Source organism: Arachis hypogaea, chromosome 3, assembly GCF_003086295.3.
Source record: "Arachis hypogaea cultivar Tifrunner chromosome 3, arahy.Tifrunner.gnm2.J5K5, whole genome shotgun sequence".
Taxonomy (NCBI): domain Eukaryota; kingdom Viridiplantae; phylum Streptophyta; class Magnoliopsida; order Fabales; family Fabaceae; genus Arachis; species Arachis hypogaea.
Window position 1 is genome coordinate 113,895,480 of NC_092038.1, and position 23,248 is coordinate 113,918,727.

Sequence of the window (23,248 nt, forward strand, 5' to 3'; positions counted from 1 at the left end):
TATCAAGTTTTGTTCCAATTAATTTTTTATCTTTTAGTTGTCACTTGTCATACATAAATTGCAAGATATTTATGATATTATAATACCATTGTGTAGATTTACATTTTTTGATATTTGGATAACTTGATATAATAAGCATATGGTGATCCAAAAATACTTCAGTGATAAGTAAACTACCTAGTACCACTGATACGTAAACATGCACATACACGTGATAGTTTCTTTCTTTCTTTATTTCTTAATTATTAAAAAGATAGAGTCACGGAGGTATGCTACTACCTGCTAGCGTCTTTCCTTAAAAAATATGTTGGGATCTCATTAGAATTTTTTATTTTTAATTATTATTTATTTATTAATTTTTTAATTTAATTTTTTTAGTTTAATAATTTAATAATATATTTTATTTTGTACTTTTAAATATTAATAAATAATTGATAATAAAAAAAATAATTTTTAATAATGTTCTAACATTCTTTTTATATTAATATATTTTTATATAATATATATATATATTATAATTTAATATATATTATAATAGAAATAACGTCTAAAATGATCTCTAAAATTTTTAACTCGTTTAATATTAGTTTCCTACTTTTTAAAATGACAATAAAATTTTCACTCTTAGAATTGTAAATTTTCATTAGTCCAACAAAAATTAATAAACGTTTTAATGACGCTGATGTGTATAGTTAAGTGTTATACGCTGATGTGGATACACAATGAGTAGTTTAACTCAAATTGGTATCTCGAATTTAGTTAAAACACTCAAATTGATTTATTCACACTTATAAAATTTTAACTTCCAAAGATTCATCTTTGTCATATAACTTATAAAACTCTAACCTCCAAAAATTCATCTTTATCCTATAATCTTCTTCATCTCCACTCCTCCTTGTTGTTCATAATATCCTATTATAAAATTCTGAAAATCGTTCTTTTAGGTGAGGCATGATAGACAAATCACATAGCAAATACCAATCGCCTATCTGGTCTGGTGATGCTGCGAAAGTCATGTTTAAAGTTCATGGTGAGCCACACAATGTGATAATTAATTTAAAAAATCACACATGCAGTTGCATATCATGATAGCTATCAGGTAATACATGTATTTTTTGAATTTATTTGCTTTCTAAATAATGCAATATATTCACTTAGTTATCTTATTTTTAGGATTATCTTGTCGTCATGCCATCATGGCTATTGCATGTATGAATGGTCGGCCTAAGAATTATGTTCATGCATGGTTGATAATAGAGTCTTACAATAAGACATGAGTTTCATATCAATCCGGTCAAACAAGAAGAGATGTGGGACAAGTTTGATTATTTCCACTGCTTATCTCCGGCAAGACCGAAACTCCGTGAGAGACCAAAGCTCTATGCAAGAAAGAAGGATGCACATGATGTCTCTGTTGGAGGTAGTCAAGAGAGAAAGTCTACAAAATTAAAAAGACAATATGACAAGTTCACTTGTAGAACATTATGATGATATTGGTCACAATACAAGAGAGTATGAAATTGTAAAAAAAAAAGCTAAGGATAGAGGAGACAACAGCAGCTGTAGAACAGGCTGATGATAATGCTGGAGAAGAAGCCCCACAAATAACTGATCAAGTTGATGAACACTAAGTTAGTGATGAAGCTTGTGCCCAATAAGGTGGACATGTTGTTACTCAAGCGGAGATGTTGCCCAAGTTCAAGGTATTATTGCTCAAGATACTACTATAGAAGATGTTGTTGCTGCTTAAGATACTGCTGTTTAAGGTGTTGTTAAGATCATTTATGTTACTAAAATTATTTAAAAGCCACAATTTGAACAATTTTATTTAGTATTATGATCAACTATTACTATTAATATTATAAATATTAGTATTATAGTTGATTCTAGTTGTTATGATTGACAGTTATCCAAGTAAAAAATAATTAGGCAAAACAAATTTTTAGGTCATCTATTGATATTGCTAGTTCTCCAAAGTCAAATGTTGGTGTTGCTAATGTGATTTTAAGAGAGATAATGAAAAGAGTAAGGGCAGAAATATCTAAAAAGATGGAAATTTTATTGAAATTTGTTCCAATAATACCTGGATTTAAGATACCAAAAAAAAAGTTTGATGATGTCATGTCATGAAGACTTTAGTTGTTACTTTATACGAGTAATTTGGTGTTATTGCTTTAATTGTTGTTTCTGATTTGCTTTGTAATGGATTAAGTCTAAACTTGTATTTTATTAGTGTTTGTTCGTGATGATATGACCCTAGTTATAAATTTTTAGCCTAGTTTATATATTTGCATTTTGCACTAAACTGTTGTATAATTGATATTATTCTGTACTTTTATTGAGACAATTATCATGGTTACTATAATTATAATGATATATTATAGGTTGTTCTATTTAAAAATTTATATTTATTAGGTTTATTTTGTCATTAGATTATCCGACCTTCATCCAGTTTAATGAAATACAAAGTTGACAAAACTTAACTTCTCATTTATGATAATAACATAATGATCATGAACACACTCATACTCAGTGACAGACCCAGAAAAATTTAGCCGTGAGGATAAAAATATAATAAAATTTAGGAATAGATATAATTTTTTGGATTTCTCACGATACCCAACAAGTTAAAGACTAATCTATCGTGAATTTGAGTTTCAGTTAAGATAATTAATGAGTTGCTACACATACGAGACGGAATTCGAACTCCTAATACTTACTTAAGCGGACGACTAAACTAATCACTCGACCAACCCAAATTTGTTTAGATATAGTTAAAATTTTAAATTAGAACTATCTAAGCTACACACATTGATAAGAACAAGAAATATACACATAATCACTTATTATAGTATTTAAAATAATAAAAAATAATTTCACACATAATATAATGTTTACAATAATAAAAAAAATTTATAATGACTTTATTTTTATTTTTAACATGAATAAATATTATTTTTTTATATATATTCTTAAACAATTATTTTATTTTTTATTATCTCATATTTAATTATAAAATCTATTTATTATAGTTTTTATGGTATAAATAAATTTTTTAACCAAAATAATTAATGACTATAATCAAGACTATTTTAATAATGAATATTAATAGAGTATATTAATATATAGATAATATTTTTTATCTTAAATATTTTTTAAAAAATCACTAATAATTTAAATTATATTTAATTAAAAAAATTAATTTTAATTTATTTATCAACTAATTAACTAATATAATAAAATTAATTATCTCTATTTTTTGAATTTATTTATTTATTTATTTATTATTTTTATACTAAATCAAATTTAATAATATAATTATTATTAAATGTTAAGTTTAACAAAATATTTTTTTAACATAAAACATAAAAAAATTATTTATATTTTATTATGGGACAAATATAATATAATAAAAGACATATATATATATATATATATATATATATATATATATATATATATATATTAGTTTATTTTTTTAATTTTGTGGAGGTAAAGGCCCCTCTCTACTAAAAGTAGGTCAGTCTCTACTCATACTCTAACTATTTCTTAACTAAAAACCAAAATAACCAAACACCAAAATCAAACCCAATAATTATTACAACATATAATAGCAGCATTATTAACATTTTCATCAATGCGTTAATATTACTCTCTAAAAATTTCATTCTCCTATTGAATTCATTAAATTTTTTTTTATATCTATCACCTCAAAGAAAGAAGTTACAGTAAATTCTAAACTACAATAATTTAAAAAGAAATATTGAATTAACAATCACCAAATCATCTCTTTAAATTTGTATCAACTTCATAATTTTACCAGATAAAAAATTTTACCTCAGAGTTGGGACACTCATAAAAAATTTTCCTGAATTTTCTGACTTTACTAAATACTTAATCACCATACACGATCTACATTTGTATAATACAATATTCTTACTCTTAGTATGAATTCTTTTATTACTGTAATTTCTCTTACTGAGATTGTTTTTATTTAGTTTTCTTGACTTTTATTATCATCGTCTATCATATTTTACCTAAAAGAATGACTTTTCAAAACTTTATAAGAGGGTACTATAAATAACAATAATAAGAAAGAGTAGAAATGAAGATGATACGATAAAAATAAACATTTTAAAATTAGAGTTTTATATTTTTAATAGATCAATTTAAATGTTTTAATTAAATTTAAAATATCAATTTAAATTGAACTTATTATGTATTCACATCAACGTACAATTAAGTGCCAACTTAATATTTAATTATGAAAAAGTATATGGAACCAACTCCAAATCAGCTAAGAATGTAACAACTTAATTAATTATAAATATTGTAATTATTTTTATTTATTTATAATTTAAAATATTAGTTATTAAATGTTTCACCACATTCAAATTAGCAGAAGATATGTTCAGTATCATTGTAAGATAAATCACGAAAACTTATTCAATTAGCTTTTATCTCTTCACCATTCTTTCCTATCCAAATGCCTAAAATATGATAAATTAGAAAATAGAGTCAGAACCATCTAATTTACAAAAAATATCTTAATGTCTAACATAAGCACCATTCACATAGTGATTTTAGATTCATCCACTACTAGAAAACTAGTTATTACAGACGGATATTTCCGACAGATTTTATCCCACTGAAATACAAAGGAAATTTTAGAGGGATTTTTTGTCGAAAAACAAAAAAATGGATTAGCATAAATTACAGACGGAAAAGAGAATCTGTCGATAATTCCATCCAAAAAATTAATTTTTTCAGTGAAAAATGATTACAGACAAAAAATTCATCTGTAATTAAATAGACAAAACGCTGCGTTTTATTAAATTATTACAGACGAAAAATCCGTCTGTTTTAGATTTTTCGTCAAAAATATTGAAAATCCTAATTTTATCACCACCCATATTCACACTCCATTCACACTCCTCTTTGCCCTCATCCCTCGAACTCTTTGCCCTGCAGCCCGCCGCCCGGAGCCACTGCAGTCTCTGCCGCCACTGCAGCCACGCAGCCCCCGCATTAGCCCTCGCAGCTCCTCGCAACCCCACAGCCTCGCAGCCCCGCAGCCCCGCAGCCACCGCAGCCCCTACACAAACACAGTCTCCACCGCCACCGTAGAAGATCCGTCGCCGTCGTAGGAAGCTGTGTCGCCGTGATTGGAAGCTCGTTGGCCGTCTCCTCTGTTCGAGCGCTCTCCTTCTCTCTCTGTGTTGGTGAGTACGATAAATTGAGTACAATAAATTGTCGCTCTCCTTTTGTATTTCTGCCACTGCTCTTCCTCCTCGCAGCCGGTGAGTACGATAAATTGAGAACATTGAATGCTGTGTAGTTTGTTAAACAGTCACTTTGCTGTTCATAATTTTGCTCATTTTTTATTCATACTTGTTCATAAGCACTGATAATATTGAATGTTGTGTACTTTGTGAATTTTGTTCATAAAATGTCTGTTTGCTGTTCATAATTTTGTTCATATTTGTTCATAAACAATGATAATATTAAATACTGTGTAGTTTGTTAATTTTGTTCATAAAATTTTTGTTTGCTGATTCAGAGTTTGCTGAGAGTTATGGTGAAAGTGCTATAGGAGCCGTAGTTCACAAGACTCTGCGGTTAGTCCTTCAACATCAGGACAATATAGTACAACTCTTTCAAGATTGGAGCAAAAACTGAGTGATTTTTGGTTGCATGTGGTTCAGCGATGGCCTGTGGTATATTTATCCTCAATAAGAGAGCTAGCTTCTAAACCTTCTAATAATTCAATTTTTAATTCTTGTATTTATTAGGATCTTTATTTTTTATTTTCATTTTGGTGTTAATCCTATATATATTTTTATGGTATATTCTTGAAAACGATTACTCTGAATGCACTTCTCCTGCAGATAGAAGCGCTTCTTGCTTTCGATCACTTGCTTTCTCTGTAAGCACTATCATCTTTTATCTTTTATTTCATACATTCAAAACTTAATGTATTCCCTCTTAATCACACTTAATTTTATGCCAAGTTTTGATTTGTTATATGTTATTCGTTATTAGTAATAACTAATGAAGTTTTGAGAGTTTTTGTTCAGTCTATGGCGCATAAGTTTTTTTCTGATATACTCTGTTAGTACAATTAACAAAAATGGATGAATAAAAATGTGTGATCAAGTTTTAGTTTTGAGATTAGTACAAGATCTTTGATGTATTATTTGTTGCTCATCTTTTTATGAGTCAAACACTTTGTAAAACGTATGTTATTGATGGTACTAATAAGTGATTCCACCATTAGAAATTATGAATCATGATCATTAATTTTCTGCATATAATATCTTTTATCATGCATGTGTTATAAATAAAGTGGAATTATTGTTCTATTTTCTCTCATCAACTTGGCAGCATACTTTAATTTTCTTCTTCATTATATTTCCAAAGTGGTTTCTGAATGAAATATATATGAGCATGATGTGCTGAGTAGCTAGCTGATAATTGAGGATGGGAACTATAAAGTTTGGTTCTATTTATATCAAGTAATTAGGAAAAAAATGGTACTTTTAAGACATGGATATTATTCTAAGAGTTTGCTAATTAACAAGTGTCTAATCAGCTAGTTTTAATACATACATGTAAGGTGTTGATGTGAGCTGTATTGTAATTATCTCCACATTTATAAATCCTTGACTTTTTCATGGCATTATGCTTCTGTCCTAACGACATTTAATTTTCCCTAGAATATAATATATATTAGCATCTTATATTATTGTGGGAAGGTAGATATTTAAATCTGAAAGGAGATTAAACGTTAATTATTTAAATTTAATTTTGATTTAGGATAGGATACTGTAGCCTTGTTTTGTTTGGTTCATGTAGCCATGCAATGTTTAGTAGTTTTTGTAGTGATGGTGATTTTTATGGTGACACATAACTACACTTCAATTAATTTCTATCTAAACAAATAAATTGGAGGATTCTTCACACTCACACTAGCTTCTAATTAGATTACACTTCTTCATATGCTTGTGATGGATCAAGTAGTAATTAATACTGTAGTAGTCATTATTTTTTTAATTTTATTTTCTGACTGACTGCTAGGCCTTTTAATTTAAATACAGTAGATCTTTAATTTAATGCTTGTGGGTGTGTGATGTGTCAGAATGAGTTTTTGATAGGTAAAACACTCCCTTATTCTCAATATAAATCACTATCTTATTATGGCTAACAAGAGCTACCAAAAATGAAGTAAAAGCAACTAGATAACCTATATAGATATAGAACTGAACTGAACCAATTCATTTGCCTTACCTAAGATTAGTAAAATATATACATATGTGACTGCCTCTTCTTATAGAGGACAAGGAGTTTTCTTGTGATTCGGAATTGTAAATATACGTGTGATGTTTTGTTCTTTCTTTGGATCCATGTTAACTTTGTTTAAGCAACTAACTTCAGGTGAAAATAAGAGAACAAAAAGCTAATGTATTACTTCTACGTTTACTACCAGTTGCAATTGGGCCTCAAACTGATCTGCTAAAGACTTTACTACCAGTTGCAATAAATATACTCAAATAGCAATCTAGTGAGTTTCTCATCCTCTTGGTTAGTTTGGTTCATTAAAGGTTATCCTTTGCATTTCACTTGTGTTTTCAGCTGCCTGGATGTTAAGTATATTGGTTAGAATTTGAAGTTTTAGATCCGTTTGGTTTCTCTTTTATATTGATAAAATTGTTTAATTAAGTTAACAATTAAGGCTGAATCATCAGATGGTCTTCCAGTTAGAAGTGGAGAGCTGACTAACTTTAATAGGGTTCCAAGTAGTAGTCAAATGCAAAGGGCCAACCAAGAAGGCCCAACAAAGATTGGCAATCCAGTACCATGTGCTCCGAATTCTAAATATCCAGAAGATACAGAGGTTTCCTCTGCTCATATTGCTTCTGGTAAACTTCAAGGTGGTTCTCATTATGTATACATGATTTAAGTATCTTTGACTCAGAAAAAATATGTATTAGCTTTTCAAACATCTCAGATTCCCTTGTTTTATTTGTCTTGTTCCTAATGACGTGATTGATGAAACTCCAACTTATCTGTAAATGCTCCTCTTCCCAGGTTCAAGTAATGGATTCGTAAATTGTGCTATATTCATCGTGTATATTATGAACCTCTGTTTTTGGGTTTGAGATCTGCAAACAATTTGAATTATTTATGCATAAAATAGCAATGCCAACTCCAGAAGTTAGTGGAAAACATTGAAGAAAGATTAACGAGTGCATGCCTATATATACTATGGGAATCCAAGAATCTAATAGAATACACTTTTTTCATTTTTATTTATTTTCATTTCTTTTATTTCACTTCTGTGATGATGACAGTTGAGCTTTCTATGTTTCTGGGATACATCTTTCCTATTTTTTTTAATGTTCTTGCAAATGCCAAATTACTGGTGGAAAATGAGTTAGAAAAATATCTGTTTTTACTTGTTTGGTATAATAATTACATGATCAATTTTGCTAAATTTCAGGTGCTCATCCAATGGTTCATGGAGGGATGGGGGTTGCCACTAGCGCATACAAAATGACTGAATCAGTTCTCTCGAGTTCAATGTAGCATAGTGGGATGCTTGGGCATTATAGTGGAAGTTCTACTACTATCACATGAGGAGTCAGATTAATTAGCAAGTTAGTTACACACTTTGCAGTTTTAGAAAAGTTTGTTATACAGCTGTTAATAGTGGTGAACGGTTAGTTAGCAGATTTAGTTAAGGAAGTATATATAGTAGACGGAGTAAATAGAGTTTTGAGTTTTTGCTCTTGTAAGTCTCATTTTTCTTGCCTCAGTCAGAAGTAACTTGCTTTTGACCTAGGGCTTCCTCTGTAAACTTTCCTCGGTTCTTGAACCTTCCCTCTCTCTGAACTAACAATTCCACATGGTGCGGTGAGCGTGGAAGGGAGAAAGAAGGAATCAACAGCGAAAATTGGAAGGAGCATTGAGCAGAACCAGAATCCTTGAAGATTCAAACCATGGATCGCGACTCAGCATCCTCAGGCAACTCAGCATCGTCATTTTCGCCGATTGACGTTCAAACGCTCGCGAATCTGGTGAATCAGATCAATATCTTGCAAAGTCATAACAGAACAGCGATGAATCCATCTCTGGATCCTACAAGTCCGTATTTCCTTCATCCTGGAGAAAGTCCAGGTACACCATTAATCTCTACAATTCTTGGAACGAACAACTATCATCTTTGGGAAAGAGCGATGTGGCGTGCGTTGAGATCGAAGAACAAAGTAAAATTCATAGATGGCTCAATTGAGAAACCAGAAAGTAGTGATTCTTTGTTTGAAGCATGGGAAAGGTGCAATACCTATGTAATTTCATGGATAAGCCTATCTTTGAGTTCAGAAATTGCTCAAAGTGTGCTATGGATTGATTCAGCCATGGAGCTTTGGAAGGAGCTACAACACAGGTATCAACAAGGTGATATCTTCAGAATTGCTGAGCTAGAAGAAGAGTTATTCGCTGTGAAGCAAGGTGATCTCTCGATCACGGGATACTACACGAAATTGAAAAGAATTTGGGAAGAATTGGATAACTATCGCCCAATCCCTCAGTGCTCTCACTGTAGAGGAAGATGCAATTGTGAATACAGCGTGGTTAGAGGATACAAAGAGGATTCTTGTGTCGTGAGGCTCCTAAGGGGGCTGAATGAACAATTCTCCACTGCCAGATCACAGCTCATGATGACAAAGCCACTGCCAGGTATAGATGAAGCGTTTTCTTTGTTGCTGCAACAAGAAAGGCAACTGAACGCGGGTGAGATGGTAGAAGACAGAATTTTAATGGCAAATTCTGGAGGTTTTAGAGGAAGAGGCAGAGGCAGATCAGGAATTGGAAGAGGAAATCCTGGAAGAGGTGGAAGAAATTCAAGGTACTGCACTTTCTGTGGCAAGAATGGTCATTTGGTGGATGTTTGTTATAGGAAACATGGATTTCCCCCACACTTGAAAAATGGAGGCAGTGGGAATGCAATCAATAATGTGATAGCTGATGAGAACAGTGATGAAATCAGCAATGAAATCCAAAAGGATAGTGAAGCAAATTCGAAGTTTTATTTTAATTCAGAACAGAGAGAAGCACCAAGTGTCTGTTTGAACCAACAGGATGCACAACCAAGGCATAGCATTAACCAGATCTATACCACAACTCTTCCATCCAATGAAGGTATTTCATACATCATGTCTCTTTCAGTATTTTCTCCAGGTTCCTGGGTAATTGACTCAGGGGCTACTAATCATGTTGCTTTTTCAACTAAGTCCTTTCAAACTCTTGAAGAAATTAAACCTGTTTTGATAAATATGCCAGATGGTTCACACACCATAGCCAAATTAGCAGGAAAGGTGATGTTTTCAGACCAGTTTTTCTTGAACCATGTGTTTTTCATACCAAACTTTAAGTTTAATCTGATTGCTGTGTCAAAGTTGACTAAAGATTTAAAATGCAAATTGGTTTTTGATGAGGATAATTGTGAAATTCAGGACAAAGCTACCACGAAGATTATTGGTGTAGCTGAACAAAGAATGGGACTCTATGCATTTGAAAGTCTAATTCCTGTTCCAGCTACACATAACAACATTGCGCATGCATCTGCACTCACAACACACATCTCACAACCCTCACAAACTGCTGAAAGCACTCTATGGCATCTCAGACTTGGGCACCTGCCAAATGAGAGAATAAATGTAATGAAAAGGGACTATGAGTTCCTGAAAAACACAAATTGCAATAAACCTTGTGATCCGTGTCACTATGTCAAACAAAAAAGATTACCATTTCCAATAAGACTTACAAAATCAGAAAAATTGTTTGACATAGTGCACATGGATATATGGGGACCTATAGGTACAGCAACTTTGTCAGGTCATAGATATTTTTTGACAGTAGTTGAAGATAAAAGTAGGTTCACTTGGTTGTTCTTCATGAAAACCAAGAGTGAAACTAGAATTTTAATTCAGAATTTTGTAAACATGATTGAGACACAATTTGATACAAGAATAAAATGCATTAGGTCAGATAATGGACCTGAATTTAAACTTTTAAAATTTTTTGCTTCAAAAGGAATTTTGCATCAAACTTCTTGTGTTGAGACTCCTCAACAAAATGGCATTGTGGAAAGGAAACATCAACATATCTTGACTGTCACAAGAGCTTTGTTGTTTCAGTCTAACTTGCCAAAACGTTTTTGGAATTTTGCAGCAGCACATGCAATTCATTTGATTAATAGGATTCCAAGTGCATTGCTGAAAAACACTTCACCTTATCAAATTTTAAAAGGAAAGTTACCAGACTTGGGTTATTTGAATGTCTTTGGGTGCTTGGTTTATGCCTCAACGCTGAACGCTCGCAGATCCAAATTGGATGGAAGAGCAAAGAAGTGTGTGTTTCTAGGATATCAAAGTGGAGTTAAGGGTTACATCTTGTATGATTTAAATGAAAAGAAGATATTCTTATCTAGAGACACATACTTCTATGAGCATGAATTTCCCTTTCAATCATATTTCAACAATGGCAATAACCAAGTATCTGACACTATGACACTAACTCCAAAACCAAGTATCATGGTAAATTTTGAGGATCCATTCATTGAGCCCTCACATACACCACAAGCCCCTTTAAACCACTCAAATGGAACATACCTGCATTCATCTAATTCATTCAATGATTCATCACATACATCACATGGCTCCTTAGTTCATTCAACTAGACAAGACCTGCATCTATCAAGTTCTGTGGTACGACCAGAACACAATTATCCATCAGCATCTCATGAAACCATTGGAAATGACAGCTCGATCATATACAATGTACCACCACAAACACATCAACACTTAGACATTAGACAATCAAATAGGATCAGGAGAAAACCATCATATTTAGCAGACTATCATTGTATGACCACTGCATCGGATATAAATCACAACTACATCAATAATCTTCAATTCAATCCTGGAATTTTACAAGATTTTTATCCTAAAGTTTTTGAAAATTTTTTTGAAGAGTCAACTATTCTCTTTTGTGAGTCACAGTCTCAATTTCATAATATACAAATTCAACACTCTACAAACCCTCTATTGCCAAATCCCATTAAAGAACCACAATGCTATGCTGAGGCCATCAGTGATCCATGTTGGCAAGCGGCAATTGAGGCTGAACTCTCTGCATTGAAAGAAAATAAGACTTGGACTTTGACTTCTCTACCTAATGGAAAAAAGGCGGTAGGCTGCAAATGGGTGTTCAAGCTCAAAATGAATTCTGATGGTAGCATTGACAGGTACAAAGCCAGGTTGGTGGCACAGGGCTTTACACAAACTGCTGGTGTTGATTATTTCGAAACCTATAGTCCAGTAGTGAAGATGAGTACATTGCGGATTGTGCTATCCATTGCAGCTGTGCAGAACTGGCACTTACATCAACTAGATGTAAATACGGCCTTCTTACATGGTGATCTTTTGGAGGAAGTTTACATGAAACCTCCACCCGGGTTGAATGTTTCTTCACCAAACATGGTGTGTAGGTTGGACAGATCTCTTTATGGCCTAAAACAGGCAAGCAGGCAGTGGAATTCAAAGTTGTGTGATGCTCTAAGAGTAGTTGGCTTCCAACAATCCAGAAATGATTACAGCCTGTTCACTAAAGATTCAAAAGGAGGATTCACTGTTATTTTAGTTTATGTTGACGATTTGATTGTAACAGGGACAGATTTAAGGGAGATTGAATTCATCAAGCATCACTTGCATGAGCTATTCAGAATCAAGGACTTGGGAGAGCTTAAATTCTTCTTGGGGTTGGAGGTGGCTCGATGCAGGAGGGGCATCACTGTATGTCAGAGAAAATATTGCATCGACCTTCTCAAAGAGTATGGATTACTTGAAGCCAAAACAGTTTCGACACCTATGGACTACACAGTGCCATTGTCAAAGAATTCTGGAACTCCATTAAGCTCAACTTCAGAATACAGGAAGTTAGTTGGAAAATTGTTGTACTTGACCAACACCAGACCGGAGATTGGATATGCAGTTGGAAAACTCAGTCAATTCTTGGATTGTGCCACAGATAAACACTTTGAAGCTGCCATTAGAGTATTAAGGTATCTCAAGGGAGCACCAGCACTTGGGTTGATGTTTTCAGCTCATTCAGACTTAGAGCCAGCGGGATACTCAGACAGTGATTGGGGGACATGTTCGGATAGTAGAAGATCAATATCTGGGTATTGTTTTTTTTTTGGGAACTTCAATTGTATCTTGGAAGAGTAAGAAACAAAATACAGTTGCAAGTTCATCATGCGAAGCAGAGTACAGGGCATTAGCAATGGCAACTAGAGAAGCTCAGTGGCTGACCTACATCTTGCAAGACTTGAAAGTGAAGTTGGAGAAGCCAATAGCCATATATTGCGACAACCAATCAACATTACACATTGCAGCAAACCCAGTCTTCCATGAGAGAACAAAGCACATTGAGATGGATTGTCATATAGTGAGAGATAAATGGCAAGGTTATCAAATTACTCCCAATCTCCACTGCAAACCAAACTGCAGACATATTTACAAAGGCTCTAGCTCCAAGCATTTTTGAGAGATGTCATAGCAAGCTTGGAATGGTTGATTTTGCCAATTCCAGCTTGAGAGGGGCTATCACATGAGGAGTCAGATTAATTAGCAAGTTAGTTACACACTTTGCAGTTTTGAAAAAGTTTGTTATACAGCTGTTAATAGTGGTGAACGGTTAGTTAGCAGATTTAGTTAAGGAAGTATATATAGTAGACGGAGTAAATAGAGTTTTTAGTTTTTGCTCTTGTAAGTCTCATTTTTCTTGCCTCAGTCAGAAGTAACTTGCTTTTGACCTAGGACTTCCTCTGTAAACTTTCCTCGGTTCTTGAACCTTCCCTCTCTCTGAACTAACAATTCCACAACTACTTCAGCTGATGAACCTAAAATAGGCCTGGTATTTGTCGTATACTTGTATATAATGCTGGAGCTCAGGATTTCTTATTTATGATGGGTGAAGTATGCCCTTTTTGCTCCATTTTTTTATTCAATACATGTATATTGCCTATTCAATCCCAACTATTACGCCAGATTTTTGGAATTGATGTTTCAACTGAGAAATCTCTATTATTACTGTTTATTTACTGGACATGGTGCCATTTTGTCGTTTTGAAACTTGGAGGAGGAGAAATAAAATAAAATAAAAATTATAGTGGCTTTAATAATTGCAATAAAGATGAACAATTAAAATGTGTCCTTAATTTCTCGTTATTGCCTGACATTAATTTTTTTGTTCATAATGACTTTAAGCTTTTCTCTTTCCATTTTATTTTTAGTTTTACTAGTTACTATAATTTCTATAATCATCTAACTTAAGTTGACAGTATATGGGGATGTCCATTATTCTAAATTAAAACTTAAAGTACTTGCTATTTATATAAGTCAAGTTTTTTTTTTCTGAGGGTGTATGTGAGTCAAGTTGATTGCTTTACCAGATATATGGCAAGATCCACGATTGGTGGATCATCTGGTGTGCCTTTCAAAGAATAACAGTTGAAACAGCTCCGAGCTCAGTGCCTTGTTTTCTAGCATTTAGGTAAAAACGTAACTTTGCTACCAGTATTTAAATATGAAAAGATCAAACTAAGTTTTATTATATTTTCATATATTGTTTTAAATGTGCAGAAATGGTTTAGCACCAAAGCAACTACATATTGAAATTGCTCTTGGAACCACTTTTTTTAGAGAAGGTGACTGGTGTTTATTTAATTGTTAAATAATAAATTATTCTCCTCACCTAACTGGTAACTGATGGGAAGATATATGATGGAAATTCAGGAAAGGATCATACTGACCACAAAAAAAACTCACAATCTTCTGTTGAATTGGGTACCTCGTCAGGGGCCATGATGCCTTTTGGAGGTCTGAACAATATGAGACAACCTGATAATAATAACTCTTCAGGGTCCCCTTCTGCTGGAAAATCTCTGGAAGCTACGTCATTCTCCAAGAAAACTGAGAGTGCAATAATGACTGGGGACAAAGGTATTCTTTCTGAAGAAAGGAAACATCTCCTAGATGTCAAAAAAGTAGAGCTTGAAAAGAAAATTCAAGAAAGAGCTGGTGCACAAGCTTCGTCAACCACTTCTTTTCAGCAGCAAGATTCCTCTAGTACAAAGGGTGATGTTGACAATGGTAATCTTCAGGTTGGACTATCCAACCGACCTTCCTCTGTATAGATAATTTTACTTAGGCAAGATAAATCCAACTAAGTTTTGTTTATTCATTATACTATTATAGTATGGAGACCATCACTCTTGGGGACAAAAGAATTGGTATCAAAACTAGTGTTCTGGAAGAAAAGGCCACAGCCTGTAACATGCTTTGCTATTATGCTGATGAGTTGAAGGAAGGATTCTTTCCATGGATTGATCAGGTTAGACAGGAAACACTATAAAAGTTAATAACACCTTTACATATTGCACTTTGTTTATAGAAACATCTTTTTCTGAGTATTAAATTGCATGTGGGACAGGTTGCAGGAACTTTAGTTCCACTTCTTAAATTTTACTTCTATGAGGAGGTTAGAAAAGCAGCTGTTTCAGGTATAAGAATGATTGTTCCGTTGCATCTTTTTTTGTTAACAATTTTCCTCTGCTCATTAAGTTGCTTTATGCCATTATCCCAGCTGTTTTTAATGGTTATGATTTCCTATATTATTTTAGCAATGCCGGAGCTATTACGTTCTGCAAAGTTGGCTATTGAGAAAAGGGCAATCTCAAGGTCGGGATGCATCCTATTTGAAATTTTTGAGTGACAGTATCATCCCAGCTTTGGTGAACGCTTTACATAAGGTATTCCATATACAAGTTTATCTGTTCTTAGATGCATCTATATGGAATTCATTAGGTTTTTACAGCATGAGTAAGTTTTTATTATGATCTGAATCCTTAGGAGGTTGTTGATCAGTCTCGCAATATGGAACTTTTGTATGGTGCTCTCAAAAATTCACTTCTCTTTTACACACTCTCTAAATTTGCATACTTTTTTTCACTATGCAGGAACTGAACTAGCTGAAAGAATGTGTTATGAAAATATCTATGAACTTGGTCATATTCTTGGTTGGAATTTTGAATCTTCCATCAGCTAAATCTGCTACAATATTTACCAATTTAATGGGAACTCTCAACCTTCTTGGCCTCTTTGGTGGCTTCTTAGCTGATCCTGGAAGAACAATACACTGAATTTATGTTTTGAATTATAGTTGATGTATTAACACATTTTGTTGATGTATAGTTGTTATTTATTATTATAGTTGATGTATCAATACACTTTGTTTATTTTTTTGAATTATATTAGCTTTCTTGTTTATTACTTTTTTCTTTCAGTTTGATAATACAATAAATTTGTTTATTTTTTGAAATATTATAAATATTCGAATACAAATTAGATAAAAAAGTTTATTTATTAAATTCATATTTATTTTGTATGAAAAAAGGTGTATTTTGCAATGAAAAAATCCAAAAAAAAATACCTTGCTGATAGATTTACAGACGGATTTTCTGTCTGTATTCAAAATTTGAAAAATTCGTCTATAATTATCGACTGAAAATTCGTCGAAAAATCTGTCTGTTATTACAGACAGAAAATTCGTCGGAAAATCCATCTGTAATTACAGACGGAAAATCTGTCGGAAAGTTCGTCGCCTTCGAAAAAATGGATGCAGAATTTACAGAGAGAAAATCCATCGGTAACTGGTAAAAATCCGTCTGTAATTTTTCGACAGAAAAAAATCCGTCAGTAAATAATTTTTGACGGGGTTTTTACAGAAAGACAAAATCCGTCGGTAATTTTGTCGGTAATTAAAAATCCGTCTGTAATAAAGACTAAATTCGTTTGTAAATCTGTCTGTATTAATCTATTTTCTAGTTGTGATCCAAAGGTATTTGGCTGGAACCATCTTAGTTCTTTAGTATTATTATTTAATTATTATTTAACGATAGCATTATTATTTAATAATTTTTAGACTAATAAAAATTTATGATTTTAAGAATAAAGAATTTATTTAATTAATTTAAAAAATAAAAGCTAATTTAAAATAACTTAAAAATTTTATTTTAAATATTATTTTATTATAATATATTTTATATTAATAACTGAATTTAGAGTATGTGAATCCGATGGTAACATATAAGTTGTTGAGAAGTGTGAAATAAACTTTTATGGATCGATCATGATATATGTGATGAGGTCTTTGTTTGCACCCTCGAATGAGATTTAAATATTTAATTGTCCTACTACTTTACACACAATCTCATCTTAATTAAACAAGCTTAAAAGTCACCAAAAAAAAACAAGCTTAAAAGTCAAATAGCATTGAACTTAATTTGTCAACATGCACTACCTTTATTTCTTATTACTAACTTTATGTAATAGTGGTCACTTTTGCGCATTACACGGACTAACATTGCAGTCTAAAATTAATAGTTAAAAGATGAAATGTAAGCTAATAAGGTAGTGGCACTTCAATAAAATGAGAGACTCGAGAAAGCGTGATATGTACACTTGGACATAAGATTCTGATATGGCGGAGGTCGTGGCCGATTGATATATAGAGCCAGACGTCATGATAATACGTGTCATATACTTGCCATGCACTGGTGACACCCTGTTAATTAGGCTTTCTACCTTTCCATGCTTATTAACACATTTTCTACTACGCTACACGCACCCTCATCCCAAGATTGTTAGCATAATGGACCTGATTCATACGTTTCTGAACCTTGTAGCTCCTCCCTTCACCTTCTTTTTCCTATGCCTGTTCTTGCCACCGTACTGGGGCCTCAAGTTTATGGTGTCCATCCTAAGCTGGTTGCTGAGTGAGAATGTGGCTGGTAAAGTGGTTCACATAACAGGTGCTTCCTCTGGCATTGGGGAGTATTTGGCGTACGAGTATGCAAAGAGGGGTGCTTGCCTTGCGCTTTCTGCGAGGAGGGAAACTGCCCTCCATCAAGTTGCTGACACAGCCCGTCATCTTGGATCTCCCGATGTTATCGTTATGCGTGCCGATGTTTCCAAACCTGAGGACTGCATGCGATTGATCGACCAAACTGTCAATCATTTTGGAAGACGTATGTTAATTACTACGTTAATTCCTCTTCTTACTTATTAGTTAATCATCGTTAATCATAACTAGTAGTGTTTGTGGTTGTGTGTGTGTGATGATGATGTGATGGTGCCAGTGGATCACCTTGTAAATAACGCGGCAATCAGCATTGCTACCTTGTTTGAAGAAACCCCTGATATCTCCAATTTGAGGCCTATCATGGTATGTAATTAATCAAGAGAAAAATTTAAGTCTGGCAATTTTGCACCGAAATTTTTAATTTTGTATAAATATCTGTGTTCTTTAAGGTATATTTTGTACTTCAACCAATATTATACTAGTGACTGATTTGACTGATTTTAGTATTGGTTGTTTTAAATATTATTAACTGCCTGCTATTAAAAAAAAATAAACTGTGCTAGTTCTAAAATATTGGTCATTAATCAGTTCCCTTTAATTATTCTTAGCTAGATATATGTATATGAGTATATAGTTAATATTATGTGATATATACATATGTAGGAAACAAACTTTTGGGGATCAGTATACACAACCCGTTATGCATTACAGCATCTGAGGAAGAGCAGAGGCAAAATCGTGGTCATGTCATCTGTAGATTCATGGTTGCCTGCGCCCAGAAGGCACATCTATAGCGTAAGTAACACATACGAATTAATAATGCATTGTGCATATTAATGAATTGTGAATGTAACAGGCAAGCAAAGCAGCATTGGTGAGCCTGTATGAAACGCTGAGGGTGGAGGTCGGGTCGGAAATAGGCATAACAATCGTGACACCGGGGTACATAGAGTCGGAAATAACGAAAGGGAAGTTCCTAAGCGCACAAGGGGAGGTCGATGTTGATCAGGATCTGAGAGACGTGGAGGTGAGCGCAGTGCCGGTGGGGTCAGTGAGTGGATGCGCCGAATCGATAATAAAGAGCACTTTGAGGGGAGACAGGTGCCTAACTGTACCCTCATGGTTCAGGATGACATACCTCATCAAACTCCTCTGCCCTGAGCTTCTCGAGTGGACCTTCAGGTTGCTGTATCTAACTGCACCCGGAACTCCCACAAGTGATGCACTTAGCAAGAAGATTCTAGACGCCACCGGTGCCAAGAACTTGTTCTACCCTCCTTCCATCCAATCCCCTGATGTCAAGACTGATTGACCCCCCCCCCTTTCTTACCATATCATCATAATATAGTTAGTAATGTGCATGGCCATAGCCTCTTGTATGTATCTTTAAATTCTATTTCAATTATCTTTGTTTAGGGTTTCGTTACTCATTGTTGTGTTAATTAACCATATATGTCTGCTCTTTTCACATCACAGCCAAATGTTAGTTAACACTACAAGTCAAATCTGCAAGACGTGGTTTTACTGCTTACTTTCATCACAATTCACTACTGAGATTTCAGTACTACCATTGCTATATTTTCTCTTCATAATCTTTCTCAAACCTCCTTTATATTTTACAGTGTTTTTTTATAAGGTTAGTTCTATGGTAGCACAAGAAATGGTGGCTAATGGTGGTCAATTATTGACCTACCAGTACATGTGTGACACCAAGTGAAGGAATTATGAAGGGAAACTTGCTTAATTAGTGTTGAGAATGATACAGGAGCGGTAACCCTGAATCTTCCTGCGAGGGTAAAATGGAAAATTGGGCCCCAAAAATTTAGCGTTATGGTGTGGGCTGTCAACTAGGCCAACAAAAACATGGAAAACATAACTAATACGGACAAAAGTTTAATAGAAACAAGCATAGTACAAAAATTTAATAGAAATGAGCATAGTTGTGAGAATCAGTAATCGAATCATAAAGTTATTAAGTTAATAAAGTTATTGGTTTATTAGTTTAATAAATTACTAGTTGAACTATTACAATCGGTTTTACGTAAATAAAAAAAATAAAATAATAAAAAATTTAAAACTAAAATTTGAAATATAGTTATTACATAAATAAAAAAATAAAATAAAAAATTTAAAACTAAAATTTGAAATATATATCTTGACTATGACTATCATTTTATGAAGAATAAGTTTTAAATTCTAAAAATAAATTCTAAAAATAAGGGATAAGTCTTAAATTCTAAAAGTAAGGGATGAAGAATAAGTCTTAAATTTTAAAAATAAGGGATAAGTCTTAAATTCTAAAAGTAAGGGATAAATATTATTTAATCAAGTCTTAAATTCTAAAAATAAGGAATAAGTATTATTTTGGGTCTCTAATATTTAGGATCAGAATCGAAATGGTCTTTAACATAATTTTTTATTTAGAATCGTCTTTAACATTTTATTTTATATTAAAATTGTGGTTTTAACTCTTAACATTTTATTTTATATTAAAATTGTGGTTTTAACTCTTAACGGATAAAAATATCCTTTACCACCACCAGCATTTTTACCATCATCACCACCTCTTTTATTCCACCACCACTACTTTCTTTATTCCCATCAAATACTAATAATTAGATTTAAGAACACCAACAATAACACATTCAAATTCAGAAATAACATCAAATTCAACAACAAAATCAACACACAATAACAATAAAATTAGAAAAATAATAAATCAAAATCAGAATCAGAAATAAAATTAAGAACAGAAACAAAGTAAAAACAAACGCAGAAGCAGAAGAAAATACAGATGCATATGTAGAATCGAAAGCAGAAAAAAAGTAGATGCAGAAAAAAAGCAGATGCAGAAGTCAAAGCAGAATCAGAAGCAGATGCAGAAGAAGAAGCAGATGCAGAAGCCGAAACAGAACCACCGACGCTGCCTGTGCCTCTTCCCTTTCCATCACCGTCTCGAGCTTCATCCTTTCTCCTTCCTCGCGCATCTCCCTCTCGTCGCTGTTCTGCTTCTCCGACGGCAGCTCCTGGACGAATCGGCAGCGACGGCTCAGCGGCGTGGTCTTCCTCCAAGGGCCGATGACGACGCGACGACGGCGGTGAGCCCTAGTAGCGGTGGCGCATCTCTTTTCCCTCTTCTCTTCTCCTTTGTCGCAGGCCCTTTCTCATTTCTTCTTTCTTTCTTTTGGTAGTGGGATAAATGGTGATTCCCGACGACGACAGCGACGATGGCTCCAAGCTTTGCCGGCGCCGTCCCCCCTCCCCTCCTTTTCCTTCCCCCTCGCCCTTTCCCTTTTCCTCCTGCTATGTGCCTTTCCCTTTTTCTTTCTCCCCACCCATCGCATTCTTTTCTTTTTTTTTAAATTTTATAATTTTTTATTTATTAGAATAGGAGTAATTTAGTAATAAAAGTAAAAATTTTATTAAAAAAAAGATTTTAATACAAAATAAAACGTTAAGGACGATTCTAAATAAAAAATTACGTTGAGGACGGTTTTGATTCTGACCTTAAATGTTAGGACCAAAACAATACTTATCCCTAAAAATAATTAATATAAAAAATATAAAATTTGTTAATACTACTACAATAGTATCTTAATTTGAAACAATAAGAGTAATAATTAATTCACAAAGCCTATCATTTAACTATAATATCAATAGATTTTAACACTAGTATCAAAACAAATAACGTTAATGACAATATTAGCATTGAAATATATCAAGCAGATTAATAATTTTTTAGTGAAATTTATATTTATATTAATAATGATACATAATTAAAATATAATTAATTAAAAAATAGAGAATACAAGATTAAATTAAATTAGATATTTATAAAATTATATAATTGAATGTATACTATATAATTACTATTTGTCATATATAATAATAAAAAGCATGATGGCTGAATGGCAAAGAGAAGATGCTACAACATTAAGGTTCTTGGTTTGAACCTTACTTACAACATTTTGGAACATTTTCCAAATAAACTGGTTCGGTTAGACTGGTTTGTACTGGTTTTGACCGATTTTGATCGATTCTTACTGATTTACACCGACTTAAAGTTTGGTTCATTGATTTTTTGACCGAACCGACTGATTTGATTTGTTTTTTAAAACTATGGAAACAAGGGGGAAAAGGTCTCGTATTTTTTCTTCTTTTTCTTTTTTCTAGATGGATAGATAACCAAATTTACAATACACAATTTAAAAAAAAATCCACGGAAAAAATTAAAAAAAAGAGGAAAATATCTTTTATGTCCATGATACATCTTTTTTGTTTGAATCTATTTTTTCTTTTTAATGGTTTTTTTTTTATAAAACACTATTATTTTTATTAGTATTCATAAATACTAACATTTCTTTCAAATTACAGGGGCTAAATTTTTTAGATCTTGTGTTTGATGTTATATTCAGTTATTAAATTTTATGGTATTTTTTAAAATCTTGGACGAGACAATTTTTAAAAGGGTGAATTGCAGTAATAGATTTTTTTAATTTATCAATTGCAATACAGGGTGAATTGCAGTAGTAGAATTTTTTTAATTTATCAGTTACAATATGCTAGAACATATTGTGTTAATTAATATTTAAAAATATAATGTACAGGAGTGTATTGTATTTTTTTATTAAAAAAAATAATTCATATATTATAAAAGAAAGAATGAATTTGTTAGGTTGAGTGTGAGAGTGTAAGAATATAAAAATAGAGAGAAGTGTTAGTTTAAAAATAGAGTGAATACCATATCCGGCCCCTGACAATTACTTCGAAAGAACGAGGCTCCAAAAAAAAAAAAACACCCAATCCGGTTTCTGATATTTTTTTTGGGACTGATTAGCTCCTGTGCCAAAAAAATAACCTAGATATTTTTTGACATAGGGGCCTCGTTGTCCTTTCGAGGTAATTGTCAAGGATCGGGTTGGATTTTTTTTTTGTTAAGGGCCTCATTATCTTTCGAGGTAATTATTAGGGGCTATTTTGAATTTTATTCTTAAAAATGTATTATAATAGTCAGATTATTTTTTAAACATCTCAATATGAAACTTTTGTATGTGAAAATCTATGTGATATTATTTTTGCAATAACATATAAAAAATTTAAGAGAATACTTTGCTAATGTATTAATAATCAACTATTAAAGAGAGTCATAAATATCTATTATAATATATTAAAGGACAATCCAAAATAGTGTTATGATGAATGAATGATATATCAAATTTTAAATTTCATATAAAATTACCATGTCATCTATTACAACAATATA

General features: G+C 32.6%; 2 protein-coding genes across 2 annotated transcripts; both read left to right on the forward strand.

Moving 5' to 3' along the window:
- The first annotated feature begins 13,344 nt into the window (after positions 1–13,344).
- Positions 13,345–16,443, forward strand: LOC140183549 (uncharacterized). The gene is made up of 8 exons (XM_072231998.1): positions 13,345–13,509; positions 14,516–14,616; positions 14,706–14,770; positions 14,859–15,215; positions 15,321–15,456; positions 15,556–15,625; positions 15,746–15,874; positions 16,082–16,443. The coding sequence occupies exons 1-5, from the start codon at positions 13,345–13,347 to the stop codon at positions 15,425–15,427; spliced, it is 795 nt and encodes a 264-aa protein (XP_072088099.1). The 3' UTR covers positions 15,428–15,456; positions 15,556–15,625; positions 15,746–15,874; positions 16,082–16,443.
- Positions 16,444–17,723: 1,280 nt separating this feature from the next.
- On the forward strand, positions 17,724–19,515 carry LOC112790952 (11-beta-hydroxysteroid dehydrogenase 1B). Its single transcript, NM_001426610.1, has 4 exons — positions 17,724–18,151; positions 18,263–18,348; positions 18,649–18,780; positions 18,842–19,515. The coding sequence occupies exons 1-4, from the start codon at positions 17,776–17,778 to the stop codon at positions 19,295–19,297; spliced, it is 1,050 nt and encodes a 349-aa protein (NP_001413539.1). The 5' UTR covers positions 17,724–17,775; the 3' UTR covers positions 19,298–19,515.
- Positions 19,516–23,248: the final 3,733 nt, after the last annotated feature.